Here is an 18071-nt window from a genome sequence, read left to right as displayed (position 1 = left end):
CCGCCCCCCAGGTCCCCCTGATTTCTCCGGGATTCTAGCACACCCATCACTGACAGCCCACGAGGAGGGAGGGGCTGCAGGGACGGAGCTCAGGAAGCAGCCCCATCCGTCACAGGCAGCCCAGACAAGCGCGCTCCTGCCGGCAAGTTTACACTGCTGATCCAGGGCGGGTGGAAGGGTTTCCCCAGGAGCTCTTAGTCCCCACCCCCAACCGGAGGTTTAGGAGAAAGCACTCACACTTCCTGTAGATTCAGCAAGTCCTCAAAACCAGCAGGGTCAATCTCAGAAAGTTTATTATAACTCAGGTTTCTGGTAAAGGAAAAGCAAAAATGAATAAATAAATAAATAAATAATAATCAATTAAATCAACATGCAACATTTAACCCCAAATTCAGGTATCTTCTACTCCGCCCCCCAAACCAGACCCTCTCCCTCCTAACGGCCCCTATCCCATACATTATTTGAAGTAATCTTATTAATACTGAGATTTACAGATAGAGCTCCTCCCCACTTGCATCCATAAACAAGTCACTGTGAAAATATCAAATCACTGAAATTGGCTAAACTCAAATGGATTTCAGTCAATATAATTTCACCACTTCGCAACTTCTCAAGCAGTTCTAAGGTTAAGTCAGTCCTCTACCTACATTAGAGTGTACTGATCCACATTAGAGTGTACTGATCCAAATATTTTGCACTGAAGCAGGTCCAAGGCTATTCCGAAGGGCATTCTAAATATTAATATTTTACTAAAGCATCAACTATCACACAGTAGTAAAGAAAAAGGAGGGTCAGGAACCTACCCTTTACTGTCTACACATCGGTGGTTCTGAACCAGGGATGACATCTGGCAGTATCTAGAGACATTTTTAGTTATTACAACTGCAGAGAAAAGGCGGGGGGTACAGAGGATGCTGGTAAACATCCTTCAATGGCGCAGGACAGCCCTTAGTGTCAATGGTAATATTCAGGGGTTGAGAAACCCTGGTCTAAGCAAGATCTGATGACTAAAAATCGCTAAGATGCACAAAGTTGAAGGAACTGCTTAGAAAGTTGAGACCTTATGAGAAGCAAATCATAAGGCTATCCCTGAACATGACACGCCTACCATCAATGAATAAATACTGGGAGTGACAGTCACATAGGAGAGAGGAGCTGTGGTTATGGAAAATTCATAGCTGGCCTTAACCAAAGGCAGTGAAAGCCTCACATGCGAGCAGCCTTCTCAGGAAGATGGCACCTGCCAGGATCATTCAGAACGACCCCTCTCTCCTTTCATCCCCCAGCTATACCCTTAGACCCACACAAGGAGCACGCTGACCTGTGTTCAGTCAGCCGAGCTTCTTGGATCAGCCCTCAGGCTAGACCAGCTTGATCTTTCAAGAACAGAAATCCACAGACACGTGGTCAAAATTGGACCTTGGTGCACAGTGTGCCTTGCTTCCTGCCACCCAAACACACTCAGTCCCACGTATGCCGAAGAGGTCAACATTATTAACCTCAGCTATTAATTCCATTGGCATTGATGCCAATTAACGGTACTGCAAATCAGGAGTTCCAAGTCTATCATTTAGGCAGCACATAAGTGGCAACTAGCTTTTAAACTTACTCCAGAGACATTCCAATCAATACTAACGTACAGCTGATAGCCATTTCACTGTCGACTCAAGACATTCATCTAAATAAAAGTCAGACTACGCTTGAAATTAACGGTAGATCTGTGTTCAGGGCACAGCCTGAATTAAAAGCAATTTGTCCAGAGATTATGTTACTATAAAAATTGAAGGTGGTAATTTTTTAAACCACATACTGAAGTCAAGTGCAAGCTTGTCTGTGCTTGGGGGTATTTACGATTGGGTACACAGAAATCAACAGGTTAGGCTTGAGAAAGGAAATCCACAAATAGAATTCTCCCACATCAGAAAAAGGACTGGACAGACTAAAATTTTCTTCTATTTTGAGCCCATTATCATAAACAAGACAGATGGAAATACTGTTTCTGGGTCTAGAGATAATATGAGTTTACAGTATCTACAACGTTGGCATCATCATCAGTAATGAGAGTTACTGAGCTGGAGAAGACATCAGGGGAAGACTCAGAAGTCATAAAGGCAAGAGGCCTGGAGGGCAAGCAAGTAGTGTGGACAGTCACCCTGCCAGGAGTGCAAAGAAGCCAATACAGCAGTACCTGCTTGCCCATAGAAAGAGGCATTTGCTCCTGTCTCCAGAAACAAGGGCAATGCAGACCAGTCTTCTCCATTTTCAGAGAAGCTCAAACTCTGAATGCTTAGGTGAAATCCTTTCAATTCTTTAAAAAAAAAAAAAAAGAAGAAGAAGAAGGGCGTCTCGGTGGCTCAGTCGTTAAGCGTCTGCCTTTGGCTCAGGGCGTGATCCCAGGGTCCCGGGATCGAGCCCCACATTGGGCTCCCTGCTTTGCTGGGAGCCTGCTTCTTCCTCTCCCACTCCCCCTGCCTGTGTTTCCTCTCTCGCTGGCTCTCTGTCACATAAATAAATCTTAAAAAATAAATAAATAAATAAAATAAAAATAAATAAAAGGCAACTCTGGATGGGTCAAATATAACATATCTGCAGGCCATATCTGGACTAAGGACCACCAGTTTTTAACATCGCCTTCTGGGCCACTGACTCTTCAAACTATTAGGTTCAAAATGCAGGTCTTGTTTCTGGCTTACAGATGTGGCCAGGGATGGAACCAGTATCAGGCAACTAACGGGTAAACTATCTGGAATGAAATTATTTCCCTTATTCCCCACTCCAGGAGTGGTATTAGAAGAAAGCCATTTTTAAATCACGCCAGCCCTTTGGTCGTCGTTCTCTTAAAGAGCAGACAAAATTTACTTAAATTTCAAAATGTTGTATAAATTCTGCTTTTTAGATAAGGCTCCTTGGAAAAGGGTCTTTTGCAAACTCGTCTCATAAAGAAGCCCAACAGTATCAGGACCTCACGCTGAGATTCCAGGAAACAGCAACGAAGACGCAGACACCTGTAGGTGGAAATCTAAGCTCCCCCTGGGTCGGTCTGGAGGAGGCCACTCTGTGACTCTGAATGAACTAGAAAAGCCATGTTGGCAACAAAGAGTGTCAGAGACTGGTGTAAAGGGTCATTCTCCTCTCAGAGTGCCTCCCAGCAATGACAGAAAGAAGACGGAGGCTGAATCGTGGGACCCCTAAGACAGAGGGACCACAGACCTGCCTAGCTCTGAGGTCTGAGACGCCACCAGTCCGAAAACCTGGGACAAGCTGTTGCTCTTCAACTGCTGTATCAGGAAATGGGGAAAATATTTACTGTAGTCTCCTTGACAAATATAATCTGAAACGAGATCCTCAGAGACATTTTCTTGTTTGCTCATCTCAGCGAGACAAACTCTCAGCATGTTTTCCTGTTGTGGTAAAACAGGCGAACCGTAAGACGTTACCATCCTAACCACGCTGATGTGTGTGGCTCACTGGCATTAAGCACAGTCACACGGCTGTGCAACCATCACTGCCATCGGCTCCACAACGTTGTCATCTCCCACTGAATCAGCACCCCGTAAACACGGACACCCCATCCCCCCCCCCCAGCCCCCCAGCAACCTCCACTCTGCTTTCTATCTCTGTGAATCGGGCAGAATCACCACGCATTTGTCCTTTTGTGTCTGGCTTACTTCACTTTGCATAATGTCCTCAAGGTCCGTACATGTTGTAGCCTGTGTCACAATTTCCTTTCTTTTTAGGGCTGAATAACATTCCACTTATCCATTCAACAGCTAATGGACATTTGAGTTATTGCCACCCTTCCGCTATTATCAAGAACGCTATTATGAGCACTGGGGTTTTTTTTCCTTCCAGTATAATTTTTTATTGAGACATAATTGACATGTACCATTATATTAGTTTCAGGTACACAACATAATGATTTGATACCTCAGCATAATCCTTAAACAAAGTGTTTTTTTTAGCCCTTTGGCTGCTATGCTTATTGATAGCATTAATTTCTCAACAATTAAGGAAATTGCGCAGAGAGGGGTGTGAATTCGCATGTTGGATCAGAAGAACAATCAAAGGATTAATTCGTTAAAAACAAAAAACAAAAAAAACCCTTTCACGAGGTCTTTCTTTCAGGTGGCAGCTGACACGCACACAAATTTAAAGCATCTCACTTATTTCTCCAAACACGCTCGCCCCTTACCAGGCCCGACATCTGAATGTGTCTTCAGTTGAAGGTTTCAGATTCTCCTGTCAAAACAATTCATCTGTCAACAGGACAGATGCTGTCAAAAGTATTTCTGCACCTTTCAGGAGCAGAGAGGGCTGGAAAGAAACCTCCGGGGATTCAGTTACTGCCAATAGCAGCTTTCACTAAACATTTTGTCAGCCATTGTCATAACACAAATTTTCCCTGTTCTCGTACAAAGGGTGCGCAGAGCCTGGAACAATTGCGCCCAGCCGTAGATATTCTTTCAGCTAATCCGCTGAAAGATGACCGTCCGGCCCACCATTTGGAGAACACACAAGAGGGACCTCTGCGGAGAACGGCTCAAGTTTTATCCCAGTTTTATCTGTCTGAGAAGCACGCTGTTCAGTAGTGCGCGACAACAATCCGCTTGCTGGGCATTTTTCCTGACAAAGACCCCCAACCCTGACCCCACTGCGTTAAAAGAGCTAAGTCTTCAAATAGCTGAGCAATTCCCACCGTTACGGAAACCTTGTGCTGTCCAACATGGTCGCCCCTGGCCATGTGGCTACTCGCATTCAGACTGAAAGTAATAAAGATGACACAAAATTAAGAATCCCGTTCCTCGGGGCGCCTGGGTGGCACAGCGGTTAAGCGTCTGCCTTCGGGTCAGGGCGTGATCCCGGCGTTATGGGATCGAGCCCCACATCGGGCTCCTCCGCTGGGAGCCTGCTTCTTCCTCTCCCACTCCCCCTGCTTGTGTTCCCTCTCTCGCTGGCTGTCTCTATCCTGTCGAATAAATAAATAAAATCTTTAAAAAAAAAAAAAAAAAAAAGAATCCCGTTCCTCGGTCATTGCTAGCTATATTCCAAGCCTGCAAGCACCACGTGAGGCTCACGCCTACGGGAAGGCACAATACAGACAGAGGACATTTCCATCGTGGCTGAAACGTCTACTAAACTGCGCTGTATTGAAATCATGTAGGAATTAAAACATATTTCAAGTGAACTGGCACTTACAGAAGAAACTTGGGATTTTAAACATCAATCTGAATTTCCTGATGATTCAAGCACTTTGTTAAAAATGTGGTGGGAGATGGAGAACGATCTTAACACACATCCTTTAGCCGCACGAAGTTCTTAACCATCCCAACAGAGAGGGCATTTGAAAATTCAATGCACTAGGAAGACACCCAATAAAAAATGCCCTCTGAGTGTAATTCTATAGGCTTAATCAGTATTTACATAATCTGACCAGCATCTTCCTGGATTACAACCAGAACCACATATTACAAACTTGGCAAACACTATTCAAAGCTGGCAAACAATAATTCATTGACTGCTTGGAAGTCGAGGGATAAAAAGTTCTGTTTGCTATTGAGTAAGCTGTGGTGAGGAAGTAACCCCAACATCGTTAGACCGACATAATTAGCACTTCATCCTCAAATACAGGCATTGCTCACAGACCACTGACTTACACAGACAAAACCTCCCGCTCGGGAGGGCAGCACAACGCACGGCTGTGTTCTTCAACATTAATAGGAATCCTAATTCACAGCGGAAGGCACGGGGCCTAACTCCATGACAGGCATTCCCTGGGGAGTGAGGTTTTTGTATTTAGTTTGGTTTCCAGGCCAGCCCATTTCCCATTACTCAACCTTGTCTGGACCCCTGAACGTCATAGTACTTTGCATATTTTAAGCCTTTGGATGTTTGCTAAACCGAATAATACAGCCAGGATGAGAAGTATGAAGCAATCCAATGACCCATCTGGTGAGCACTACTGGGGCGCCCAGGACTAGCCTGCAAACCCCTTATTCTTGGAAAACCTGGGCCCCAGTCGTCCATCTCTTCTTACCTCAAAAACTGCACTGCTTGCCACCCATTAAAGAAGGACTCACCTGCTTAGGACGCCCTGGGAAAAAGTGATTGGTCCTTTCAAATTTCAAGGGGTTTGAGTGAAGAAGAACATACAACTTGTTAAAGTTATTTAATCCTTTAAGCTTTTAAGGCCATTTCTGCTGCATTCTTACCTTCTGAGAAATGACGTGTGGTACACATCAAGTTCCAATGAAATCACCACATTACGCTCCCTAGACCCACATTATAGGTTTTATGAGAATAAGGGATTTCTTTTTAAACCTACAATATTGAATGCTCTTATCTCTTTTTCTGTTGTGTTGCTTTCCCCTCGCTGACCAAAAGCCACAACCAAATAGGCTGATAATATGCATTAAAGGCTTTTTTGAGAATAATAATAAAACCGCATCTTAAATTGGAATCATTCCTCTGGCATCCTCACCCAAGAATTCCCAGTCGGGAGAAGGTTCTGTACATGCTGCCATCTTTTGTCAGGAAACTAAGTAGCTCCATATTCCCTAAACTGAGGCTTAGAAAAAGAAACACATTCTGCAAACAATTAAATGCAAAACCATTCAGATATCAACTCACTACATACAGCTCATTTTGTAAGCTTTTGGTCAGTCTTATTTAAGAAAGTCAGGAATGAATCACAGTCGCTTCAATTTTTGAAAGTGTTACATTGATAAATCTCTATGTACATGAGGCCCGCAAGCAACTCAAAATAAGAGATAATATTCTCTAGCTATATAAGGACCTCACAGTGACTACCTGCTTTTACTCCTTAAAATGAGCTACAGAAATCAGCGTGGGCCTCTGAATTCTAATGCTTAACACATTATCAGACAGAAGTCACCCGTGCCTGCTTCCATAATCCCATAGGTCTTACACGTGCTTCTGTATCTTCATGGTTCACACATCTCACCCCAACCCATGGATAATTTGAATACAGGTCTAAGTCTTTTGTCCTTTAGTACCAAACAGATGTCAAGTTCAATAAATAGTCACTGTTTGTTTACAATGTATATGCGCTGTGATGAATTCTGATACAAATTAGGGTAAAATCCAGTCTGTGACCTTATGGAGTTTATAACCTACTGGTCAGAAAAGACTCTGACCAAATAATTACAGCCAAAAGCTCTGATATGGCAAGCATCTTCTGAATGAAAGACCAGGAGTCATAAATTGGTGGTTCTTGGGCCAAGGCAGAACTGCAGGGAAATTTGTTTGTGACTAAAGAGTATTTGGAGAAAAAGTTTTCACCAAAAAAAATTGAAGTTGCAGCTTCTCTTGAAAATAATCTCTGCGCCAGCATTCCTGCTAGCAGCCACCAGCTACATTTATTTAGCAAGTACTGCAGTTGACCACGGACCTCACTGCTCCTATCATCTCTCCCAGGACCTCCTTACTCGTGTGCACTCTCTACTTGGCCCCTGCAAGCATCTGTCATCCTTGGTATGGGTACTACTGCGTCCAGACGGCATTCAGAGCAGGGACGATCAGCTGTGATGAGAAAGGTTAATCAGAAAATGCAAGACCTCAGCGAACCCTGGAAGAAGAATAGAAAAGGAGCATGGTTTTTAAGGAAGAATACCAGAAAATAAGGCCAGGAAAGTAAAATAAGGTGTGGAAAGTATGAAACTAGACAAATAAACAAAAAGCCAAGAAGTCAGGACCTCCTGGAAAGGAGAAAGGCAAGACATGAACAGTTTCAGGGCAAAGTCAAGAAGAGTAGGCCACGTTGTCAGATCACAACCCACCGGGCAGTTAAGTCAAGGGTTATATAAACCTAAACAAATCCCAGTGCCAGGTCCCTCGTGACTGTTCATCTACGGGGCCATTTAAAGTTGATTTCCAGAGGAAGAGAACAGCTCCTTGTTCATCTACTTAAAGTTTTGACCAAAAGAGTCAAGAGCCCCATCTCCACTGACAGTAATCTGCATTTGCTTTCTATACTATCCCTTGAAGCGGGAGGTTCTAAGACCTGTTTTTCCTACCCAAATCTTAGTTTGGCTGAAGAGACAAAGTACTTGGGTGTGCTGTGTCTCATGCTTGGTTGTGGGGGTGGTCCCAGAGGGAAGTCCATAAATATCCCATAACACTCTCTTGGTAAATATGGTACATGCATCATTAACCCCTAAAGATTAATTAATTTAAGAGAAGCCACCCTGGCCTCACCAGTTCTGCAGTTGGTGGGTATTGTACAAAGGGAATCTGAGCAGGAAATAGCTGCTGGCCACAGGCTGACCCTCCCACAAACCTGTCACGTAGGGAGCACCACCCATGACCACCCCGGCAGGGAAGAGGTGCCTACAGCCACCATTTGGTTTTTCTATTACAGAAGTGGCTTTGCAGAGACTCGGAAATAGGGAGGGGAAGAGAGGGGTCAGGGGCCTGGTCACCTACTCTCTGCTTTGTCATCTCTGAAAAGGGATCACAAATGTGCCCTTTCAGAGAGTCCTTATTCTACAGGACCTTCCAAACTCATCACGCCCACAATACGACCGGTGCCCCCTGGCCGGGTACCATCCAGCACAGCAGCTTAATCTTTACCTCCTGAAAGCCCAGCCAGTCTGTGCAACAGAGGACGGCTGGGGCCTCCGAGCCAGGCACTCCGTGCCTCATCAATGTCTTGCCCACCGGGGTCCTCCTGTCCCTAGGCGCCGGGCGCTCCAGTGGGAGCAAGCAGGCTCATCAATCACGACCTAGAGGAGACAGACATGCAGCGAGAAGGTGTGCTCACCTCTGACGTCACACTGAGGGGCCGGAGTTCCTTCAGTGAAAGGATGGAGGGGGATTCTCCTAAATGAAAACCACACTCTACGAACGCAGGAAACAGAGACTTCTGCTTCTGGAGTAGTTCAAAACAAGTCGATCAAGAGGGACGGGAAGTGGGGACGGAGGAATCTGGTGGATAAATTCGGAATCCTTGCTTCACCAAGTGCTCTGTGAAGTTCACCTCTGGTCACAGATGACTGTTTTCCTACCCTAACACCTCCACCTGAACCCCTCGGCCCCTACAAAGGTCTGCAGGAAGACGAGCTTCCTGTAGAACCACCACAGCAAAGTGTGGGTGTTTATTAAAAGCACGATGCAGCTTTGCAGTTCACTCACTTCGGCTTCACGTGTGAAAGAGGCCAACTAGCAACATCCTATAAACGCTTCCTTTGAGCGGATGCATCACACAACAGAATTATGTAAATGTTGGCACGGCCTATCAACACTAAGTGACACTGTGATCAATTTCCTTTCCCAACGCACTGAGATGATTCTCCACTTCATATCGAGTGATTTCACACACTTCATGCCCTCACCGAAGGGCTCTCGGAGAAGAAAGTAACTGTTTTAACACAGCCCCATAAAAAGTGCTCCTGGTCACAAGAACAGGGTGGTCAAATTCCAAGCCGGTCTTTCTGGCAGAAGGTACAGCCGGGGATTTCACTGGGATAAAGGGATAACGGAATTCTATACCAGTGACTCTGGAGTCCTCAGAAATGAAACCAATACTCCAATAACATATTACTTCTCGAGCACGGCAGACACACATTAAAATATACAAAACAAACAAAAACCTCTCCTTCCCTCCATCTGAGTCATTACACACCCTCCTCAACGCTCTTGTCTAGGAGTCTCCCAAAAGCAGGAAAGGGTCAAGGCATCCGGCACTTATGACAGTGCACCCTCTTCCATCAAGCCAGTCAACGAAAACGACAGCACACAAACCTCTTGTTACAGAACCATACGCCGAGAGATTAAAAAAAAAAAATTAAAAAACAACTTCGCAGTAACTCACCTCTGGACATGTAACGATCGGGGTTTCTTGTTGTTAAAGAAAAGTACAGTTGACCCTTGAACAACATGGATTTGAACTGCGTGGGTTCATTTACACACAGATCTTTTTACAGTACGGTACCGTCAATGTGGTTTCCCTTCCTTACGATTTTCTTCACATTTTCTTTTCTCTAGCTAACTTTATTGTGAGAATACAGTATTAATACACACAACACACAAAATACGTGTTAACCGACTATTCATGTCACTGGTAGGGGTTCTGGTTAACAGTAGGCTATTAGTAGGTAAGCTTTTGGGGGAGGCAAAAATTATACGCAGCTTTTCGACTGTGCAGGGGGTCAGCACCCTTAACTACCTCCTCCACTGTTCAAGGGTCAACTGTATTTAGAAAGGTGATTTTAAGCAAATATACTTTTGGGTTACAAAACAGCAATATATAGTAAGTTGCCTAACTGTCTCCCTGAAAAGGGAGGAAGAAGGAAATGAAAGCTTTCTTTTTTAAGCAAATACATCTGTACAAACAACAGCTTACCTTAGTGTTATCGGCATCTCTTTCCTCCCCCGCCCACACACACACACACACACACACACACACACACAAAATTTAAGGGACAAATGACATAAGTGGGTGTAACTACCTTCCCAGGCTACAGCTGCTCATAAGGAAAATCCTTCTGGGAAGCCAACTTCCCAAGGGAGTGCACTTGAGTTCTCGATCAGCTTCCACTGGAACATACATACATTTTTCATTTTTCCAACTGAAATCACGCCCACTCCTCACTACTGTCTTTGACATCTCTCTGTGCTGTGTGAAGCCCAAGCATCCAAAATCAATAAGGCAAATAAAAACTCTAGGTGTACTTGCACTTACCACGCTACTCTACATTTTAAACAGATTAAGTGCAAGGTTCCTTCAAATATTATTAAAATATATGATCTTCTAGATTTCAAAATACTCAAATATTATCTTCTAGGTTCATCTTCCCTTCCTTTCCCAGCTACCTCAAACTTAAAAATGAAGATCCCTCAGACACAGAGAACAGATCCCTGGTATTAAAGTCACCCAAAGTCAAAAATGTATTTACCCACAACTTTTCAAGAATACACCCTGTTGTATTACAGGGAGGCATGAGAGCGTCTCTAGCTAAGTATTTTAAAGAAAACGCAGTCTTAAAAGGTCAGCCTCCTGGCTAACAGTTAAGTCGCTGACTTTATTAGCTAGCTTATCAACTTGGGATCTCGTTCTGTCAATTTTTCCATTGGGCTTTTTAAAGTTTATATGTGTCATGAAATGCCTGGCTGGGGCCAAAAGGCAAAGTTTTTTCTTTCTACGATACTAAGATGTCATGAAATGCTATAAACTTAAAAGCCTGTCTACATGGTTTTCCTGGGGCCGTGACGACTTCGTTAGTCCTGGTTGCTGAACAGCTGAGAAGACCTGAGGTCAAGGTGCACCAACCACACAGCATTGCAGCATGCACTATCCTACACGGACTGCTCTCTGCTATTAGAGCATGGCACTTCCTTTTCAATGAAATTCCAAGCACAAAGAATCAGACGATGCATGTGACTTCCATCTTTGAGCATACTAAAATTTGACCATGTCAAATGGGAAGCTGGCTGTGAGAATAACAGAACCGTCATACACTTCGATTTCTGCTGCTTTTTAAAAAATATTTTATTTATTAATTTGAGAAAGAATAATAGAGAGAGCACACATGGGGTGGGGGTAAGGGGGGGAGAGAGAGAGAGAGAGAGAGAGAGAGAAGCAGACTCCCTGCTGAGCAGAGAGCCCGATGTGGGGCTCGATCCCAGGACCCTGGGATCATGATCCAAGCTGAAGGCAGACACTTCACCCACTGAGCCACCCAGGCGCCCCTGCTGCTGCTTTTAAAAAATCATTCACCAAGGCCTCTAAAAAGATGCCTTACCTCTACATTCAGCAGGGCTCAGTGCTCCGTAACACAGACAGGCCCTCACATCTGTGCCCTTCCCCCCACCCCCGCACCCCTTTGCTGTCTTCAGTTCTAGGTTACTGACTCCCAAAGGTGCATTTTAAAGGGGGGGGGGGGTCCTAGCAGTAAATTCAACTTGCTAAACTCAGCTTCAGTCAAATACTGAATATCGGCCCCTGCAGGATGGGAGTCTGTTTTTAAAGTGAATCCGCACCACTGGGGATGAAAGCCCTACCAATAATCAATCATAAGGGACTCCCTTCGGAGCCCCAGCTACAGGCTGGAGAAACCTCTGGAACAGCACGAGTCCCTTCAGATACTCCATATCCTCTGTGTGTGCTAGCGAGAGATAAGAGCCATTCAATTTCCACCTCAGCAGGAAATCAAGGCCCCGGGGGGGGCCACACCAAACCCAGACGTCAGCTCCTTCCAGGCAGCTGCCTAGTAACAGCCAAAGCGTCTTTGCATAATGCCTGTTATGGGATGAACACACCACCCCCCAGCTTCCACCATCACTCCTTTTTAAAGATGATGTCATCAAACCCGACTTGGTTAACGTCTCTGTTCAGCTTGCCCTAGCCAAGGAACTCCTATCACGGCTTCCTTCTAAGAAGCTCGCCACCTGTTTGTTGGAGGGGGTGATGCTTCTGCATCCTTGACTCTAACAAAACTGGCATCACTAAGCCCTCTTACGTTAGAGGGCAGTTTGGTTCCGTGCCACAAGATACAGGAGATCAAACAAAGTACGGCTCTGGGTGTGGCACAGGGGGCTCCGTAAGGCGAACATCCCGCCATGACACCCGACCTGTCCCCCAGCTAAGACTCCCCAGGCTGGCTCTCCCTTCTCCTCACTCCCCCACACTCAGTTCTCAAATACTGTCAAAGCGAATCAAAGACCCTCCGGTCCCAGGTCCGGTTCGCATGGCCACACAAGCATGACTCTGCAAAAAAGCGCCAACAACTTCCTTTACCTGTCGTGCACTCAATGGTGATCGATAAATGGAGCGGGTTTAGATTCGGTTAGGTCTAAGCTTGCACAAGCACAAAGAGAAAAACCACCCACTTTCAAACCCAGAGAGCTACTGCAGAAAGCACCTGCACAAACCCGTCAGGGTGGTTTGTAAGGTCACAAGCGCCTCAGAAAAGATCTTTTATTCCTAGGGCCATGAGACCAATGAGAGGCCTGTCACACTGCTGGTGTCAATATTTATCTAAGACCTAGGTATTCATGATGGTATAAACCAGGCACTTTTTCAACTTACTCATTCACGTAATTTACCACTACAAAGCCCCCAAACAGAGATGCATTTACAGCTTGAATTTCTTTTCTTCCATTTCCATACAGGAGGCTGGCTGCGGGGCCGCGGTCTATGTCAGCAATAATCCCGGCAGTTTGAGAATAAGGCGCTCAATGTATTCCAATATCAAATGTCATTGCACCTGAGGACAATAAAGAGAGGGGAAAAGGGAAACGAAGCACCAGCTCTCGCCCTTCCCATGGCACACATGTTTTCTGCACTGCAAATGAGCAAAGACTAGACCTTGCAGTAAAGTAACCGAACCCTAGAACCACGCCCAGGCATTTCTAACTGTGACTTACTCATACTGCAGGATTAATTCAGCAACCAATACCCAAAGGTATGCAATGCCCAAAGGAAGACATCTGCTATTTATTCAACAGCCCTGTCTGGAGGGCTCCAATCTCCCTTCTCTTCACCCTTTATGGAGTCTTCCTCCCTTAACCTCCACATAAAGGCTATCCATAGTTCCCCTTCTTAGGTAAAAGGCAGATGGGTAACTGATCTATTCATATCATCCTTAGACCTCCAAAAATAGCTGCGCATGGTAGAAACCAGGTTCACAGATGGATTCCTCCAATCTCTCCCCATGAAAGTCCTTAAATCCCTTCTCTGCAACAGACACTAACTGCGGCTCCCTCCATGGGCTATGCTGGCTTCTTTCAAGGAGACACACTGCTGTGCTCTTGTGGAGGAGGCCAACTTCAGGCTTTCATGCCAGGGAAACTGAGGCACTAGACAAAGATGGCTCTCTCTCCAGTGACAAATTAAAGAACCTGCCTTTGTCAAAACCCTCTTGCAAAGTTGCCGGGAAGTGACAGACGTCTGAAGCCAGCTACCTGTGATTTAGTAAATCTACTTTTCTGACCCAATATACACAATTCTTCCCAACAAGACAGGCATCCCTACCAAACCCCTCACTAGGATTCTGGATACCGCACATAGCCCGATAAAGATCATCCTAATGCTATCTGCCAACAGGCTGCAAATCACTTCAGCTCCTTCCTAAGTAAAATTATGATGGCAAGTGATGAGCTATGATATATGGTGCACGTGTGGTCTGTGAGGGGCCAACATTCCTACCTCTGCTTTAAATATGCCTGTTGAGTGAAAGCAGGCAAGCGCTGAGCCCAAAATGGTAGCAGCTGAGGGTGTGGTCAGTTTTATTTTTTCTTACATAAAAATATACAGGACACTTAAGCGGCCAGTATTTCCTCACGCACACTGAAGTTAATAATTCACAAACCAACGGACATTCATCAAGGATCAGAAAATGTAAGGTGGTTTGTGCAAACACTTGTGTTCTCGCTCTTACTTAACAGCTGGTTTATTTAACTGATGGCTTCTGTTGCCATCAGGAGCAGGTAGTCCTTCAAAATGTTATTTGTTAAGGCAGACACACACTACCCGGGTTGCTAAGCTTCTGAGTTCCACATTATCCAAACTCCAGTAATTATTTTTCCCTCAGATGAAACAAGTAGACAATGCTCATAAGGCAAAGATGTGGAGCAAAATTATCCCAATTCGCTACTTTATTGTCATCATGCTCTCTCATTTCTAACCTGGCCCCTCCTCATGGACTAACCCCAAGGACACCAAAGCACAGAAAGGGCAGTAGGTATGCTTGGAGCAGCACTAATCCTGGCAGTGAGCTGCCTGGATCTCAGACCAGACAGGCTTCTCTACATGAGGAAGACGCACCTCCCCACAAAGGAGGACCTGATTCCCTCTGCCCTCAGACCTTATGCTCCCCATCTTTTTTTTCTTTGTGTGTGTGTGTGTGTGAAATTACCAAGTGATTCTTATAGGCATGGAAAGTACCAACTGAAACTGATATTACACATGGAGAAACTTAAATATAGACACAAGTTTTCCTGATGTTGGAAAATACAGTTTTAAACATAATTTAACAGTTTGAGAAGTCATGAAATAATACCTTTTATTTATTTGGTAATAATGAGACATTCTTATAGTTTGTAATCAATTTTTACATGGAAAACAGTAGGGCTTTTTGTTCCTAAATTATGAAAACTCTAATGATACTAACACAATAATATACTCTTAATATTACGTTATAATATAAGCATACTATAATATGATATTTAACTACTACTACTGAGTTTTTTCTTCAGAGGACACTGAGATATTTTTTTGAGTACAGCTGACACGCAATCCACCTCTCTTCCTTGATCTTAGCTTCACCCTCTCTAAAATCACTGCGAACGTGTGCTGAGAATGGGGGAAAGGAGGAGGAATCTAAGGAAGCCTTTGTCAACGTCTTTTTGAGTGTCTCCACCCTGCTGCAGGACAGAAGGGTTCCCAGTTGTTGGTTGTGGACAGGAAATGAAACCTTGGAGGTATGAGCTCTGTGCACAGCCACGGACCTACTACAAACATGTGACCCAGAGCGCGGTTTATGAATCCGTGAGAGCTCGAAGGCCGCGTGCACTTCCAGGAGCCTTGTTAAAGAGGTTACACATTAACCACTACACATCTCAAGGAAGATCCTATCACCTCCACCATCTCCACACCTTTCACATCCCGCCTTTGAAAGGGCTTCCTGGAAATTGGCTACCACGGAGTTTAAAATAAATGCAGATGGGTCCATTCTCTAGTGTTTAAGGAAAGGCTACTTTCAACAGGTGCAGCTGACCCTTCAAAGGCATCAAGTGAACCCCCAGGAGGGAGAAAATAACACCACACCGAAAAGATGTGTAGGCTGGCCAACCTGCGGTTATTACCACAAGTGCGCGTGTGCAGATGTTTCAAGGACACAGGGAAACAGTGCCTGGGATAATTCACACAGCAGGAAAGCCAGTGGTCACTCACATGTACTTTGGAAATTAACACACAAATGCTCATTCAGCACCTGCTGGGTGCCAGGAATGGCACTGGGCTCTAGGACCACGCTGTATACGCTGGCCTCTACCCACAAAGAGTTTACAATCAGGAGGGGAAGACAGACGCTGAGGAGGTAACTAGAGATGTGCTCTAAAGGCTACCCCGGAATAAGATAGCAGTCACCCTTGCCTGGGCATTCTAGGAAAGCCCTCTGAGGAAATGTTTAACCTCAGACCGGAAGATAAAGATGAGTCATGGAGGACGAGACCACAGGCAAAAGCCTCGAGGGAGGAAAAGGCTCTGCTGGGGAAGGAACTACCTAGTCCTGTCTGGGCCGGAGCTCCAGAAAACCCCAGTCCCAAGCAAGCACAGAAGAGGGCAGGAGGAAAGGAACAGGGGCTTGGAGTCACAGGGGCTTGTAGCTGAGCCTCAGGGAGCCCACTGTCCATAGAAGTGGCTCTCACATCACACTTAGGACTCCAAAGCCAAGTCCCTCTCAGCTTTGAAATGAGAACACCTCCTGGCCATCTAGAGGACTAACAGGGCACCATCACGTGACCCCTATTTCACCTGTTTAGAGATAGCCGACTGACCAGTCTATCTAAATCAGTGGATCTCCAAAGGTGGTGCTGCCGAATTTTCCAAGCTATACTGGTAGGCCTTCTCTCAAGGTCCCCCCACCACCTGGAATCCCCGCCTCCATCCACTTGGCTCATCTAGAATGGAACTAAAGAGTAGGAAATTAAAAACAAAAAACAGAAAATCTGATCCTCTACATCCAAGCCAAAGGCTCTAAATGCTTACAGAGATTCAGTACTAACCCCTGAATAACTCAATGAGCCCCTCTCCCTCTGGTTTCTTGTTGTAAAGGAAACCCTCACAAGGCCTCAGCTTCCTTTCCCATTAAAAGCCACCAGGGCCAGCGTTTTCAATTAGCTGTGTCAGCCCACCGCCCTGAAGCCGTCCAAGTTCAATTTGTCTTCCCTCCCCCAGTTTCCGGTTGCCACCAAGCACTTCACACCTCCCTATTGTAAACCCGTCCAGAGCAATTACGCTGCCTGACTTTGGACAGCCTCAATACTGCATTTCCATCTAATTTATAGCTGCATAGCTCTGTCGGCAAAGGCAGGCTTGCCCTGGAGCAGAGGAAATGCACAGAAAATAGACCTGGCTGTAAATGCATATGCACAGCAAGTTTCCTTAGGTTACGGGTGGGCAAATTCTCCCGTTCTCGTGATGGAGAACCCTGTGTGTGATAAGCTCCTGCAAAGACCCCCAACCTGGATTCACTGCAAGAAGAACCACTGTTCTGGTCTCTTACATTTTCTCCTCTGCCTGGGATTACAAACTAGGGGGTGGGGGGGGGAGGTTTAGTAAGCCAAATAAACCAGGTTAAGTACTGTCCATTAGATTTCTACCCAAAGATCTTAAGTCTTTAAAAAAAATCTTAAAAATGCAATTTCTCTCACCTAAGGAAAGTAAGAAGGAGAAAAGCATGTTTACCCCAAACCATTCAAAATCGTACAACCTTTAAGTGGGCAAACAATCTGGCCATTCCTCCAAAAAAGATACACAAATGGCCAATAAGCCCATGAAAAGATGGTCTGCATCACCCGTCATGAGGAAAATGCAAATCACAACCACAAGGAGACAGCGCTTCACACCCACTAGGACTGCTGTCCTTAAAAAGACAGACCACAGGGGCGCCTGGGTGGCACAGCGGTTAAGCGTCTGCCTTCGGCTCAAGGCATGATCGGGCGTTGTGGGATCGAGCCCCACATCGGGCTCCTCTGCTATGAGCCTGCTTCTTCCTCTCCCACTCCCCCTGCTTGTGTTCCCTCTCTCGCTGGCTGTCTCTATCTCTGTCGAATAAATAAATAAAATCTTTAAAAAAAAAAAAAAAGACCACAACAACTGCAGGTGAGACAACAGGTGAGACAAAGAGGAAACTTTATACACTGCTGGTCAAGTGCACAGAGGCTCTGGAAAAGTCTAGCAGTTCCTCCAAAAGTTGGACATATTTACCTTAGGACCCAGCAATTCCACCTTAGGTATACACATACCCCGAGACCAGTGAAAATATACATTCGCACAAAAATGTCATGCCAATGTCACAGCAGCATCACGCGGAAGAGCCAAAAAGTGGAAA

General features: G+C 45.3%; 1 protein-coding gene across 2 annotated transcripts in view; it reads right to left on the bottom strand.

Annotated features, from left to right (window-relative positions):
• The window catches only part of LRIG1 (leucine rich repeats and immunoglobulin like domains 1), a 111374-nt gene that overhangs the window by 73369 nt on the left and 19934 nt on the right, over nt 1-18071 (bottom strand). For both annotated transcript variants that reach the window (XM_045774663.2, XM_045774664.2), the window contains exon 2: nt 238-309. In XM_045774663.2, the coding sequence (XP_045630619.2) occupies nt 238-309 (72 nt within the window). The remainder of the gene's footprint in view (nt 1-237; nt 310-18071) is intronic.

This window comes from Ursus americanus, chromosome 14 (assembly GCF_024610735.1).
Source record: "Ursus americanus isolate L20-20 chromosome 14, mUrsAme1.1.p, whole genome shotgun sequence".
Taxonomy (NCBI): Eukaryota; Metazoa; Chordata; class Mammalia; order Carnivora; family Ursidae; genus Ursus; species Ursus americanus.
This window is presented reverse-complemented; position numbering and strand designations above follow the sequence as displayed.